At 42.9% G+C, this 14470-nt stretch overlaps 1 protein-coding gene across 1 annotated transcript; it reads left to right on the top strand.

Annotated features, from left to right (window-relative positions):
- The first annotated feature begins 3496 nt into the window (after positions 1 to 3496).
- Positions 3497 to 14446, top strand: LOC119654119 (probable histone-lysine N-methyltransferase CG1716). The gene is made up of 4 exons (XM_038059282.1): positions 3497 to 3871; positions 4004 to 4263; positions 11884 to 14337; positions 14414 to 14446. Exons 2-4 carry the CDS (start codon positions 4057 to 4059, stop codon positions 14444 to 14446), a joined length of 2694 nt encoding a protein of 897 aa, XP_037915210.1. The 5' UTR covers positions 3497 to 3871; positions 4004 to 4056.
- The last annotated feature ends 24 nt before the right edge of the window (positions 14447 to 14470 follow it).

Here is a 14470-nt window from a genome sequence, read left to right as displayed (position 1 = left end):
GGATATTTTTTCCTCAGGGGAGTGAAACTGGAGGTTACCTATTTTTATCGGGTAGTTGATGTTAAGGGAAATTTTTTTTCTCTCAGACAATCGATTAATTATTGAGAAAACTTGTGGGCCAGGTTTGAGAAATTTGAGGAGTTTCTTGTAAAATGCATTAACACCACTGGTTCCCCTATCTTCTCGAAGGTGCGTGCCCTACCATCCCAGAAGCTGGCTATTGCACGGAAAGAGTTTGAACAACTTATGCAACAGGGTATTTGCAGACCTTCGGACAGGTGTTGGTCTTCCTCACTCCATATGTTCCCTAAGCCAAACGGCGAATGGAGCCCCCATGGAGATTACAGAAGGCTAAAAGCGCAGACTGTTCCAGACCGATATCCTATTCCACTCATCCACGAATTTACGCATCAAACTGCCGCATATTTTCAGCCTTGGATTTAACCAAATCCCTGTAGCTCCAGCAGACATTCCAAAAACGGCAATATACACACCCTTTGGACTCTTGGAGTTCACACAGATGACTTTCGGATTGTGCATTGCGGTTCATTCACTCGGTCCTGCGAAACCTCGACTTCTTTTTCGTGTATTTGGATGATGTTTTTGTCGCTTCTTCCTCAGAGTCTGAGTGAGCACTTAGCCCATCTCGAGTGCATTTTTCAACGTCTCCTTGAGGCCGGTTTAGTCCTAAACGTTGATAAATGCAAGTTTCTCCAAACACAGGTGAGATCCCTCGGCAACTTCATTTCCCCTGACGGAATACAACCCGACCCTGAGAAGGTGCAAGCAATTACAAACTTTCCGCATCCGAAATCTGTGAAGGATTTGCGGAGGTTCTTGGGCATGCTAAACTTCTATCGTCGTTTCCTGCCCAAGGCCGCCCAACACCAGTCCGTTTTGAACGCGTACTTGTCTGACCCCAAAACAAAGGACACACAAGAGATTGTGTGGTCTAAAGAGGCTGCCGCGCATTTGATAAATTCCGACAACAACTAGTTGATGCTACACTCTTGGAATTTCCTTGACAAGATGCACCCCTAGCCATGTTTTTTGATACCTCTGACATCGCAGTAGGTCTGGCAGCCGTTGGGCTTCTTCTCTAAGCAGTTGAACCCCGCTCGACGGAACTACAGCACCTACGATCGAGAACTGCTCGCCGTGTACTTGAGCATTAAATACTTCCGCTTCTCCCTAGAAGGCAGACGGTTCACAGTGCTCACGGACCATAAGCCTCTCAGGTATGCTTTGAAACAAAAGCCCGATAAAGCGTCCCCTCGTCAGCTTCGACACTTAAGCTTTATAAGCCAGTTCACGTCCGACATACAACACGTGTCCGGCAAGGACAACGTAGTTGCTAACGCTATGTCACGTGTCTCCGAGGTTAATATCCACGCCTCACTCGACTTCTCGCCTATCGCCAAGGCGCAGGAGGATCACGCAGTACTTCAGGCCCTATTCAACCCTAAATACAAATTTCGGGAGTTGCCCATCTTCGGCTCGAACCTCTCTCTCTGCTGCGAAGACTCGGAAAAGGGACCCCGGCCATACATTCCGGCCACTTTTCGGAAGTGTTCCACGTGGTTCACGACTTAGCGCATCCAGGCATCAGGACAACAAATCGGCTAGTTACCAAAAAATACTTCTGGCCCTCCATGAATAAGGATGTCAACTCCTGGGCAAGAGAGTGCATCGCATGCCAGAAGTGTAAAGTCACCTCCATGCCTGGTGGAAAGAAGTGGGCTCATTCCCCCGCAGTACCAAGCGGTTCCACACCATACACCTCGAGATAGTAGGCCCTTTGCGAGACTCGCACCATTTCAAGTATTGCCTTACAATCATCGACAGGTTTACGCAGTGACCTGAGGCAATACCTCTGAAGGACATTACCTCGCAATCTTCTGCCGAAGCCCTCTGTCGAGAGTGGATACCTCGCTTTGGCGTTCCTGCAGTGGTTATCACTGACCAGGGAATGAATTTCACGGAGTTAGGCAAACTCCTGGGTTTCAAACCCCAGCGGACTACGGCATACCACCCGCAATCCAATGGGATGCTAGAACGCTGGCACCGGACGCTGAAAGCCGCCATTATGGCACGTGACGTTCCGCCCTGGACTCAAGTCTTGCCTCTCGTCCTACTCGGCCTACGAACAACCCGCCGTGAGAAATTTGCTGTCAGCCCCGCGGAGCTGGTATACGGGGGAGAACCCAAGGCTCCCAAGTGATCCGTTCTTCGACAAGAGATCGGGTCTCACAGATTCGGGATTGCTGCGCCCGCTGAAAGACAACCTTCGCCGCATTAAAGCCACACCTCCCACCCGACATTCATCCGCACCTGCCTGCGCTCCCAAGCAGCTGGACACATGCACGCACGTCCTGGTCAGGACGGATGCTGTCCGGAAGCCGCTGCAGTCTCCATATGAAGGCCCATAGCGTGTTCTCGAGCGGGGAGAGCATTTCTTCCAGCTCGAAATCGGGGGACATAAAAAGGCTGTCTCCTTATCCAGGCTGAAGCCCATTTCCCCCAAGTCAACGTCGCGTTCGCTTCGCCGAATGATGGGGGACCGCAGTTCCGAGTTCAGTCGCTGAAACCCCGAGGTTTCATCTGGGGGCGGAGTGATGTGGCGCACCGAGGTTAACAACATTCGAAATTTATTTCGAATGTTGTTAATTCGATTGACAGTTGCCACCACCGGTGTTCTCGGTGGCGGAGTAGGCCTAGATTAGGTCGCAAAAACAATGGAAGTTAGGAAATATTATAGATTTGACATGAAATTTTTTCAATGAAAAGGTTATAATTTTGATGCAATGTTAAAAATAAAAGTGTGTTTTTAGTGTGATGCATTTTTGCTTTTTTCTAACATTCTCCCGGTACTTCGGTATTTGAAAGTACATTCATTAATTACCGCGCAAAGTGAATCTAGAACAATCTGGTCGTATCTGACCAAAGTTTGCACATTTGAGGGGCGCCCTCGACTCCTTATCAGAATTGTCTTGTACATTTGTACGGGGGTAGTCCCTGAGGCGTGTGGGCCCGCGTACTTGACTCATCTGGGGTCATTTCCACAGTTTGAAGAAACGTGGGTAAATTGTTGGCAATTGAAACATTGGGTGACGTCCCTGTTTCTGAGTTCCTCCCAACTAATTCGATGATAAAGTAGGATATTTTGTTGGCAAGGTTGGCAGAGGCTCAGATTGGTGTCATTGGCTCGTGACCACGGGGTCGTAGCAGCTGTAGATATGGACGCCTTACAAAATAGATCACTAGTTTCTACATTTCTATACTGCGGTGTTAACGAATTTACCCGAAGTAGCCTTTACTAGACAAAGTCTTTCAAAATTGTCCCATGGTTCACAGATCTCCATTACGACGTAATGTTTATTTGCAATATTATTCCAAGAGCATTCTAAACTAATATATGATATAATAGAAAATTATAAAAGAAATCTATGTCTTGTCCTACTTTACAGCGGAACATGCAAGTTATACGCGACAAAAGATGGCAGCACAGACTTCAAAGCGAAATTCAATAGAGAAAAGTAGGAAAGTACATCCCATTGACAGTTCATCAAATGTATAATGGCGATAAGTTGAGTGGAAGTTCCGCGTACAAATACGGGATTTTTGTGTAAAACTCAAAGGAAAATGCCATATACATATTGAAAAAGTGTCGTAGCCAGTGTAATGCGCAAAATGCGCTACTTTTGAAGTAATCAGTTTAGCTCCGTTCGCGCGAAAGTCGGAAGAAAAATTTTGTGTCTTCCCCCATTTTTTCGTATTTTAATTGCCGTCTCTCTCCCTTTATATTACACTTGGACTGTTATACACAATTGTGTTTCATGAGGTGGATGTGCCATTCAGCAGCAGCAACGAGGTACACTTATTTCTTCTTATCTGAACTTTCCCACTCGATTTTAAGTGGAGTTTGTAACTTTTTTGAAATATTCTTACTTAGTGAGCATAGGTTGAAGAATAACACATTTTTAAAGCTCCGCTAATCATTTAGGGAGGAAGACAAAATCAGTTGTTTGCGAGTTTTTGGTGCGCTGAAAACTGGAAATGGGTCGTGGACGGAGTACAGCAACAGCAGCGGCGAGCGCGGCTGCAACGACGGGTGCACCGGCTGCAACTAGAAGTGGTGTGAAAAGCGTGCAGCCTGTGGAGAAGAATGGAAAGGACCAGGTAGCGCCGCCCCCCGATGAAAGCGACGACAGCTCGCACGATTCAGGCGTCCGCAGAACCCGCCGTAGCCTCCCAGTTTCAAAGGTTAGTTTGCATTAGTTCCCCACAAATTCGTATAACAGTTCCGCGCAAAGATTTCATTGTTCGATTTTTTTCGCTCTTATGTTTCTGGCACCCATTTTGATTTTTTGCCGAGGTCGAGTAGTCTAGAGTTTGAGTGACAATAGCCTTATCATTTCTGTATTGCACGCTGCGTTCTCAGAGGATATAAATCCCCAATTTGCATCTTCTTTGAAATCATCGATAATTTGCATGGTGGACAGTCGATTTTATGTGAAGAAGTGAAGGATGATGTGTAACTTTCTCATTCATTTTTCTCCGGCTGGAGATCATTGAAGCCTCATATTCGATTAAATACATCTGTTTTGGATTGATACCTAAGTTTTCTATCTACATTTTTGTATATTTTTCGCAGAAAATTTGTCGCGAAATGGAAATAGGAAATTGCAAACAATGACGTGTAGCCATGACACAAACCTCATTGAGAAGGAAGCCGGTATAACAGTTGACTTTACAATATTTGCAAATAAGGCAAACTTTACAAATCGCATAAATTATTTATCCTCGACTATTTTGCCGAAGAACTCCCATTATTCGCGCTAAAAATCAAAATCCCACCTGATGGAGTTGAAATTATCCGCGGAAAAAAGATTTCACTTACGAGTTCGCATCTGTCTCTTTTACACATTTCTTGGGAATCAGCTCACGCTATTGCTAATTAGGAATTCCTATAACTCCTTACTTATCCCAATTCTCTTTTTAGCTTTCCATTTAAAGATGTAATCAAATTAATTGACGCAATTTCTATGGTAATCGAAAAAAACGTGAAAATCTTGTTCTGAACATTGAATTAGTCATTACACAATTGCCATGGTCGTTGCCCTAGAAACTCTCTAACTGTTATACAAATGTGTTTCCATATAAATATGGAGATTAGAAAATGAATTTTTCTACCTTAAAATGGTCAATGCATGCTGCTTCAATTGCTCTAATTTTCGAAACACACTAAAAGCTAGAGTGTTTAATTTTCCTTTAGAAGTTTTGACCATATATAATCGCGAGAAAGATAATTATTCTGTTCTCAACAGCGATGAAGGACTGGACTGAATGAATCGAAATTTCAAAGGAATTGGGAGCCACAGATGTGTGGACGCATAGAATCATCATTATCAACGGCGCAACAACTGGTATCCGGTCTAGGCCTGCTCCAGACATCCCGGTTTTGCGCCGAGGTACACCAATTCGATATCCCTAAAAGCTGTTTAGCGTCCTGGCCTACGCCATCGCTCCATCTTAGGCAGGGTCTGCCTCGTCTTCTTTCTCTACCATAGATATTGCCTTTATAGACTTTCCGGGCTGGATCATCCCCATCTATACGGATTAAGTGACCCGCCCACCGTAACCAATTGAACCGGATTTTATCCACAACCGGACGGTCATGGTATCGCTCATAGATTTCGCCATTGTGTAGGCTACGGAACCGTCGTCGGGGCCAAAAATTCTTCGGAGGATTCTTCTCTCGAACGCGTGTTCGCAATTTTTTTTTGCTAAGAACCCAAGTCTCCGAGGAATACATGAGGACTGGCAAGATCATTGTCTTGTACAGTAAGAGCGTTGACCCTATGGTGAGACGTTTCGAGCGGAACACTTTTTGTAAGCTGAAATAGGCTCTGTTGGCTGCCAACAACCGTGCGCGGATTTCATAATCGTAGCGATATCGTCAGCATAGGCCAGTAGTTGGGTGGACTTAAACAGAATTTTACTCCTTGGATTTACCTTAGCATCACGGATCACTTTCTCGAGGGCCAGGTTAAAGGGGACGCATGATAGGGCATCCCTTGTCGTAGACCGTTGTTGATGTCGAATGGTCTTGAGACTGATCCTGCTGCTTTTATCTGGCCTCGCACATTGGTCAGGGCCAGCCTAGTCAGTCTTATCAATTTCGTCGGGATAACGAATTCTCTCATGGCCGTGTACAGTTTTACCCTGGCTATGCTATCATAGGCGGCTTTAAAGTCGATGAAAAGATGGTGCAACTTTTGTCCATATTTCAACAGTTTTTCCATCGCTTGCCTAATCTGTTGCTGATTTGACTGGAGTGAAGCCTCTTTGGTATGGGCCAATGATGCTGGCGTATGGGGCTATCCGTCCTAACAAGATAGCGGAGAATATCTTCTAGATGGTACGCAACGTGATACCTCTATAGTTGCTGCACTGTGTGATATCTCCCTTTTTATGTATGAGACAGATAATGCCTCGTCGTCAGGCATTGATTCGCTGTCCTATACTTTGAGCATCAATTGATGAACCACTTGGTGTAATTGGTCACCATATTTAACCAATTCGGTTATAATTCGGGGTAGTCAGCTCCTGACGGCTTACGGTTTTTAAGCCGATGAATTTGACGGGACTGTTTCTTCTATACTTTGTGGTGGCAGTATTTGTCCGTCGTCTTCACTTGGCAGGACCTCCAACACGCCGATGTTCTGGTTGTCCAGTAGCTCATCAATCGCTCCAGTAAGCCCATTCTGTCGGAAATCAAATTTCCCTCTTTGTCTCGGCAGGAGATGTGTAAGGCTTCATTCTGTTGACTTGTTGGTAAAACTTGCGCACCTGGTGCGGTTGCTGTCTATACTTTTTGAGTTCACAGACGAGACGAAACACAGACTCTCCCAGGCTTTCTTTTTCCGTGTGTAAAGTCGCTTCTCCGCTCGCCGTAGTTCGTGATAAGTCTCCGCGCGTGCTTTGAGAATGGAACATTACCCGGTATGCAGCATTCTTCCGTTCTGTTGCTAGCTTACATTCATCGTCAAACCAGCCGTTCCGACTCTTTTTGCGGCTGGGGTCAAGTATGTTTGTGGCCGTATTTATGATAATGTTCTTCAGGTGGTTGTGAAGATCATTTGTTGATGCTTCACCTCCAGGATCTCTGTTGACTGTGGTTATTGCGGCATCCATTTCCCTCTTATAGGTGTCGCGGAGGGCTGTGTTGTGGATGGCTTCGCTGTTACTCTCACCTGATTGTCAGAGGGGATTCTGGGTGGTATTGGTATTCGAGCTCGAAGCACCATGCCAACGAGATAGAGATCCGAGTCGATATTGGCCCCCCTATGTGTTCTGACATTCATCAAGGCTGAGAGGTGGCGGCATTCGATCAATACGTGGTCAATTTGGTTGAAAGTGGTCCCGTCTGGAGAGGCCCCCGTTTGTTTATGGACGCTTTTCGCGCAAACCAGGTACTTCCAACAACCATTTCGTGTGACACTTCTAATTTAATAATCCGCAGTCCATTATCATTTGTATTTTGATGGAAGCTATGGGAGCTAACGTATCGCCTGAGTACAAGCTCCGTCCCTAATTGGCTGTTAAAGTCCCCAATATCATATCTAGGACAGGTTTCTACTGCCTCGTAGAAGGTATCCTTCTTCGACTCTGTAGTCTCCTCTGAAGGGGCGTGAACGTTAATGAGGCTTATATTGCATAACCGTTCGCTTATGCTTTCAAAACCGATAACAGCAGCTTTTATATTTTGGCTGACTAAGAAACTTACTCCGAACACATGACTTACTGGATGGGCGCTATAATATATGGTGTAGCTACTCTTTTGCAGGAAACCGGTCCCTGTCCAACGCATCTCCTGCAACGCTGTTACGTCAACTCTATATTTAGACAGGGTATCGGCCGGCTGCTTGGCAGCTCCATCTCTGTATAGGGGCGTACATTTTCCGTGTAGGGTTGTCAGCCCTGCCCAACCCCCAACCTGGAGGACCAGTTGGTACAATTTGTCCCAGTTTTAGGCGAATTTAGGGAAACTCGCAGCTTTTCGTTAAGAAAGAGCTCCCAGCGGTCACCACGTGGAGGTGGAGATAGGGTTGGGTAGTAGAGTTTTTGTTGGTTCAGCAGGTGTTTCCCAGGTTTTATGCTTCATCGTGGATACCAATCCACGTTTCGCCCTTTGACCACCTTATTAACAAAGTTATAGAAAGTCAAAATTGTGTATTTCACGTAAATTTATCGCACTCTAAAACATGTATACCGTCATCATCATGTAAAGTGAAGTCATACGAACGGCGGAGTTGCAGTTTGGAAATATATATGTGTATCAAGGAATATTTTGAATTGGAGGTATACGCGAATTGAGAAACTTGAATAGGGAATATCTCACACATGATGATCACAAAACCGTTATACATGAAGCGTCCAACTTCCGGTATTCCGACTTGTTAAATTAGACAACACATTATCATCCAAATTGTTCCTGTTGCATTCACAGGTGAAAATGTTCATTCCTTCTTCTTGAAATTTTATATTGCTCCGCGACAATAGCTCCTGCTCTTTTGGGATTACAGATTTAATAATCTTCCTCATCGGGAAATAGTGCAAGGCGGATCGGGCTCAGGACTGTCCCTGAAAAACCGAAGTATGGGGCTGACTCGACCTCTCAGAAAAATGACGAACATATTCCAAGTGAAGATATATCAACCAATAATTGACAGTAGAAGAATGCTTGCGAGAAAACATTCGAGATCGCACTATTTAAATCTGTTTCAACAGTCGGGCAACGTTTTGAACCCGAAATAGCAACACCATATGCAGCCCTGTTGGAGTTGGGAGTTGCCATCAGTTTCTGCTGGAATCTATGTCAAAGCACTTGAACCTCGCTGATAGACTGGTTCCTCAGGACACTTGAACATCGCTGATGGTCTGGCTCTGCAATAGTAGGCAAACATTTGGCATCAGGCATGAACTGCTTAGTCTGCTATTAAGGAGGAAGTTTGAGAATTTATGCAATCAAATTAAAAAAAGTCCAATTCTTGCCGACGCACGAGCCTCTAGAGTGAGTTTTTCCAGAAATGGGACATGAAAATCCTGGTAGAACTTTTAACAGTTGTCTTTGAGGGTAGGGGAACCAGCACATTGCAGCAAATGATAGTCGAAAGCTCGAACATGTTTTTATTATTTTGATAACTCTTATTCTGAAAAGAGGGACGAGGACGGCTACGGTTTCTTACCAGGGCAGAGGCAAATCCTCAAAAGCTGCCTCACTTCTGCCTGGGAGCAGCGTGATCGAAGTGACCCGCAGGTGTTGTACGCTCCCTTTTATAATTCGTAAAACACAACAAGGGTACGAATTATATTCAGCGTAAATCCACCCATAGCTGGGACAAAAACTTGACCGGAGTTTAACAATTTTTTTAAAGATTGAAGAATCCTAAGTCCGCAACCATTTAATGTCGGACCGCATCAAATGGAGAGCAATTTGCTCCCACTCTTTATAGTCCAGGGATTCCTCTTTTTGAGTTAACATCCAAATTTCAAAAATGAAAAGAGGGAGGAAGACGGTTACTGTTTCTTACCAGGGGAGATGCTCTTATTCTGTTTATTATCCCTTCTAGCATATTCACACCGACTCTTTAAGATATCCTTGGATGAGTAGTAAATTTTTAATAACATCATTTCGTCCTTTTCTCTTTGGCACAAAATCAACAAACTTGGTTATGTTTTTCTCTAACTTAAAAAAGTTTATCCACATTTAATCGGCCTTCTCCAGGACCCAGCTTATCATATGCAAAGCAAACTAATATCTAGCCGATACTATTCTAGTTTCGCTATTTTTTACTCTTCTTACCCTTTACTTTTCTTAAAAGCATCTACCCTTATTGATATGCAATTTGGTATGGATATCAGAACTATGATGAATTGATAGGTGCCATGAGGAGATGCAAATTTTTCTCGCAAATAAAGCCATGTGGGATATTAAAAGATTGGAACTGGCCAGCACTTTTCGGGGTATTTTGTAAAACCGATCTGAACGAAATTTGGTGGCAGATGAGAACTATGAAATCCCACGCATACAGTAAGTGACATAACTTTACGTAGAGTTTAGAGGGGTCCCTATATATACAAATGGGGGATGTAAAAATTTTTTTCGGCCGATATAGTCATGCGGGGTATCAAATGAAAGGTCTCGATTAGTACTTTCTGAAACTGATATCAATTTTGACTTGGATTGTAAAGTGCGCGAATAAGGAGTCAAAATGTGCACACCTAAAGTGAGTGTCCCATTCCGATGTCTGCCTAAACTATGTACACATTGAACTGTCATGGACTCATCATTCCTTGCATTGAGAAACACAAAACCTTATATACCTTGAGCCTCTAGCTTCCGTTTTCCCAACTTGTTCAGTGGTGTCATTGATTCTGAAGGAGGTGCGAATGCCGAGATTGTTGAAAGGTCAGTTTAAATCTTGGCCATGATTATGGATGTTTGTGATTGCCTAAATGGGATAGGAATAGTACAATGAATCTAGTAAAGGCTTGAGCGACCCAATTACGGTTCCCTCTTATTTGCATCGGAAGTTTTCTTTGATGCATAGCACTGTACTATAAAAATGTTCCTAATTCCGGACCGCAGCCTGCCAGAGCTCAACAGCGCAGTGCCACAAGAGGAGGAGGAGAATTCCTCCGGGTATCGCTAAAACTGGAAAAACTTTCCGGCAGTTTCAATGTTGACGAAGCGGAAAATCAGATAGCCTCTACGTTATGGGAGCCGCTTTTGAAACATTGCAAGATCTGAGATCTGCAGATTGTTCGGTCACACATCTCAGCCTCAATGGAGCATCAGCTTAATAGTAAATACTATTAGTCGAAGCTAAGTTTACCACACCAACTCCCTGAAACAGGTGTTACACGGCCAGCCTTAAAGGTCGGTTTAGACCGTACAAATTCCTGAACAAAATCTTCACATTTGTCCGAGATTGGTATGCTTTTTCGGTCATGGCTCATATGGCTTCCATTAGGGGCTATGATTTCTTTAAGCAAATTTGGATCGTCGTTGACCTGAGCGATGCTTGTGCGATATTTTTCTTTTGTCGACACTTCGTGGCTACATGTTTCATGTCCGCAAAAAAATATGAACCGGATGATATGCCAACATTCTCAGCGATTTCTTTGTGATTCAAGAATTTTTCTCTTACTTAGACGTCCATAGCAGACAATATCTTTCCTCCTTGTTCTTTAAAGCGTTTTCTACTTAAAGGAGACTCCAGCCCATACTTCAAATGCATTTCGGCATTTAACTTCACTTTTCACGTAAAATTTCATGCAAATTCTTTCATCCACTTTTTCGAGAAAATAATTCCGGCTAGCAGACTGAGCAATTCCAAAAGGAAAACTACGAATACAAAATAACTGATAATGTCAACATGTAATAGGGTCATAAATACCAACATAACGAAAAATCTAATGTTTATAGGAATTTTGAACTAGTTTGTTGCTCTCCACTCCGAATTGATAAAGTTTCACTATAAATTTCATGTAACAATTAATGTGTTTCCCCCAAACATATGTCATCGCCAACAACAGCACTATTGACTACTCACATCGTCGTTCCCCATATTTACATATCATAAGCTTGTTAGAATTTTTTAATTATGCACGATTTTAATATTTGTTGAGATTTCGAATTTGTTGCCTGAAACCATATTTCTCCGAGATCTCGTTTAATTTTTGACGGATATTGTCTCGATCCTTTATGTAGCTGTGTGCCTTGGCTAATCGTTTTTCAAATTGACATTTTTTGCAGACAGTTCAAATGTTTACAATTTCTATTGAAATTTGTGACTTGGTCAATTTTTCTTTCAGGAACAAAACGCTAACGCGATCATACCAAAACAAACTGATAAAGCTTCAAACATACGAAGTCGTCTACGTAAAAGTACACAATTAAATCACACCGCTAGCTTAAATTTAGTTGAAAATAGAGTCCAGAAGAATGTTAATTTTAGTAGTAGTAATAATAGTGGAATAGGAACTGACGAATTATTAGTTGTAAGCGATGGTATTTTAACGAGATTTAATGTTAATCATGAGATAGCCACAAGCAATATCAAGAGTACAATAGAAAGGACATCTGATGCAGTAGGCAACGAAAATATGAATTTAGCAGAAATTCCCGACGAGACTGATAACGCGTCTTTAGATACTGACACACTGACACCGGACTCTTCATTGATTCCTGACAGTAACGAAACGACTTGCAGTGCTGACGATGAAGCCGAAAGTTCAGTTTTCAGTGAAGACTCACAAACTCGTAGCAGCAGTATTATAGCTGTATCCCAGGAAGACAGTAACAGCATGCAAACATACAGTGTGGATAAGCAAAGTGAACAAAATTCTGTAGCGAATGAAAACAGTTTAACAAATAAGTGTTTAGTTACTACACAAGATGCTTCCAAAATTGATAGATCTTCGCGACGGTCCGTCACGCCCCGCTTACTTGAAGTCGAAGCAACAAATTCAAATCCAGCTCCCTTTCAAGCGGAAACCCCAAAGAAACCTGAAAATACACCACCGCATGAAACACCTGATCCTGAAGAACGCTTACTATCGTCGCCTGATTTCTTCAACTTGCCGAAACCGAAGATAGTCCGAACCTATCAAAACAAACGAAAACAGAAAATGGAAGCTTTGAAAACCCAAGCCGCTACCCAAGCAGCAGCAGCAGCAGATGTTGATAAATTGCAGGTCAACTCAGGGACAGACAAAACAAACACTGAAAAGGAACCAGACAAGTCAAAAAATGAGAAGGTGGTACCTGCGGATCAACAGGAAGTCACAGAATGTCGTCGAAGTCAACGACAACGAGTAATAAAATATGACGTACGCGATCTATTTAATATGAAAGGAAGTCGAAATCAATCTGATTCGAAAAATTCGCGGAGTTCGCTTCCCTCACAAAAACTTTCCAGAGACTCGCCGCGAAGTGATGTTAGCTCAAGCCCTCAAACTTTTAAAGGATTCTCAGATACAGACGACCCCTCTTCGCCCATGTCATGCACTAGAAGACCCTTATCACGGCAAAGTAATGCAACACCTACTCCCCCACCTTTTGATCTTAAGGCAAATGAAGCATTTTCAAAAGTAGACACTTCAGAAAAATATTCAAATCTCAGTAAAACACCAGATGTCGACGAATTTAAAGGATCAATACAAATGAATGATACAGATCAAAATTCTTCTTCCTCTGGAAAATCTCCTGTAACTACGGGTGATATGCTAACTCAACAACGCATGAAAACTACAAAAGTTCCTCTCAAAAAGGAACCGCAAAAACCTAGTCGAATATTACCTCGTCGAAAAACAGTTTTGTTGAATCGATCAACTGAAGAGATCGCAGATTTACTTGACGAATGCATCAGTCAAGATCAATTTCCGTCGAGTAGTGCGAAAAGTCCTGAGCAAGCGAAAAGTAAATCAAAAAGTTGTGATGAACATGATTCGGGTCCTAAAGGTGTCCATTCAGAGAAGGTAGGACTTTTCACTAACACTAAAACTGACGAGGTGAAATCAAATCTTTCTTTTGCTCAGGACACGAGGGAAGATGAAATAGGAATCTCCTTCGCTTTTAAAAGTTCAAGTATTCAATGTGATCTCGAGAAAAGTGATACAGTGAAATCATTGGAAAACGTGCCTACAATTTCCGAAAGTTCATCAGAAGGATCCACAGTTCCTTTGAAAAATGACGTTACAACAGTTTCGATGAAAGACCAAAAGAGTGAAGTGATAGAATTGAACTCGATCGCAATGGCTTCTAATGAATCACAACCGTCAACCGATTGTCTTATTGAAAATGTGCAAGCAGAAGGTTCGAAAGAAAATCTCGACACGCCAAAGCTCTGTGAAAGTACTCCATCTGCAATAAAAGACGAACAAAGGCGGGTTGATTCACAAACCAAAAAAGGAAAGTCTTCTCCGGTTGGAATCGAAGAAAAGTCGAAACAGAATAGAAAAACAACGAAATCCAAATCCAGGAAACTTGATTTAACGATTGACAGTGAACCAAAAACTGAAAATTCTGCATCGAGAACAACCCCCAAATCAGAACAAGAAGTAGTAAGGACCCCCGACTTAGAACAAAAATCTGTGAGTATTAAAGAAACTGCCGAAGCTGAAAATCTAGGGAATCTCAGTAATGAAAAATCGAGAAAATCTACCAAAGCACAGACGCTTTCAAAGAACGGCAACAGTGTCAATACCCCAGAAAAGTCTGAAACACTCGAAAAGAAAGAAAAAGTTACAAAAGACAAAGAGAAAGAGGTTCAATTGTCAATTTCTTCTAATAAAAGGGCACCCGTCAAGGGAGTTGAATCTTCTGAAACCAATGTGTCGACAGAGTGTCAAAACTCCGAAATTCATGAAAAATTGACTTCAGTAAAATTGAATGATGATT

This window comes from Hermetia illucens, chromosome 4 (assembly GCF_905115235.1).
Source record: "Hermetia illucens chromosome 4, iHerIll2.2.curated.20191125, whole genome shotgun sequence".
NCBI classification, from domain to species: Eukaryota; Metazoa; Arthropoda; class Insecta; order Diptera; family Stratiomyidae; genus Hermetia; species Hermetia illucens.
Note: the sequence above shows the minus strand (reverse complement) of the source record. Positions and strands in the feature narration are given on the sequence as shown.

Bases quoted from the DNA above. Each gene is read 5' to 3' on its own strand.
- LOC119654119 (XM_038059282.1), top strand. From the start codon at position 4,057: ATGGGTCGTGGACGGAGTACAGCAACAGCAGCGGCGAGCGCGGCTGCA. The intron at 4,264-11,883 runs GTTAGTTTGCAT...TTTTTCTTTCAG, and splicing joins GTAGCCTCCCAGTTTCAAAG to GAACAAAACGCTAACGCGAT. The intron at 14,338-14,413 runs GTTCAATTGTCA...ATGTGTCGACAG, and splicing joins CAAAAGACAAAGAGAAAGAG to AGTGTCAAAACTCCGAAATT.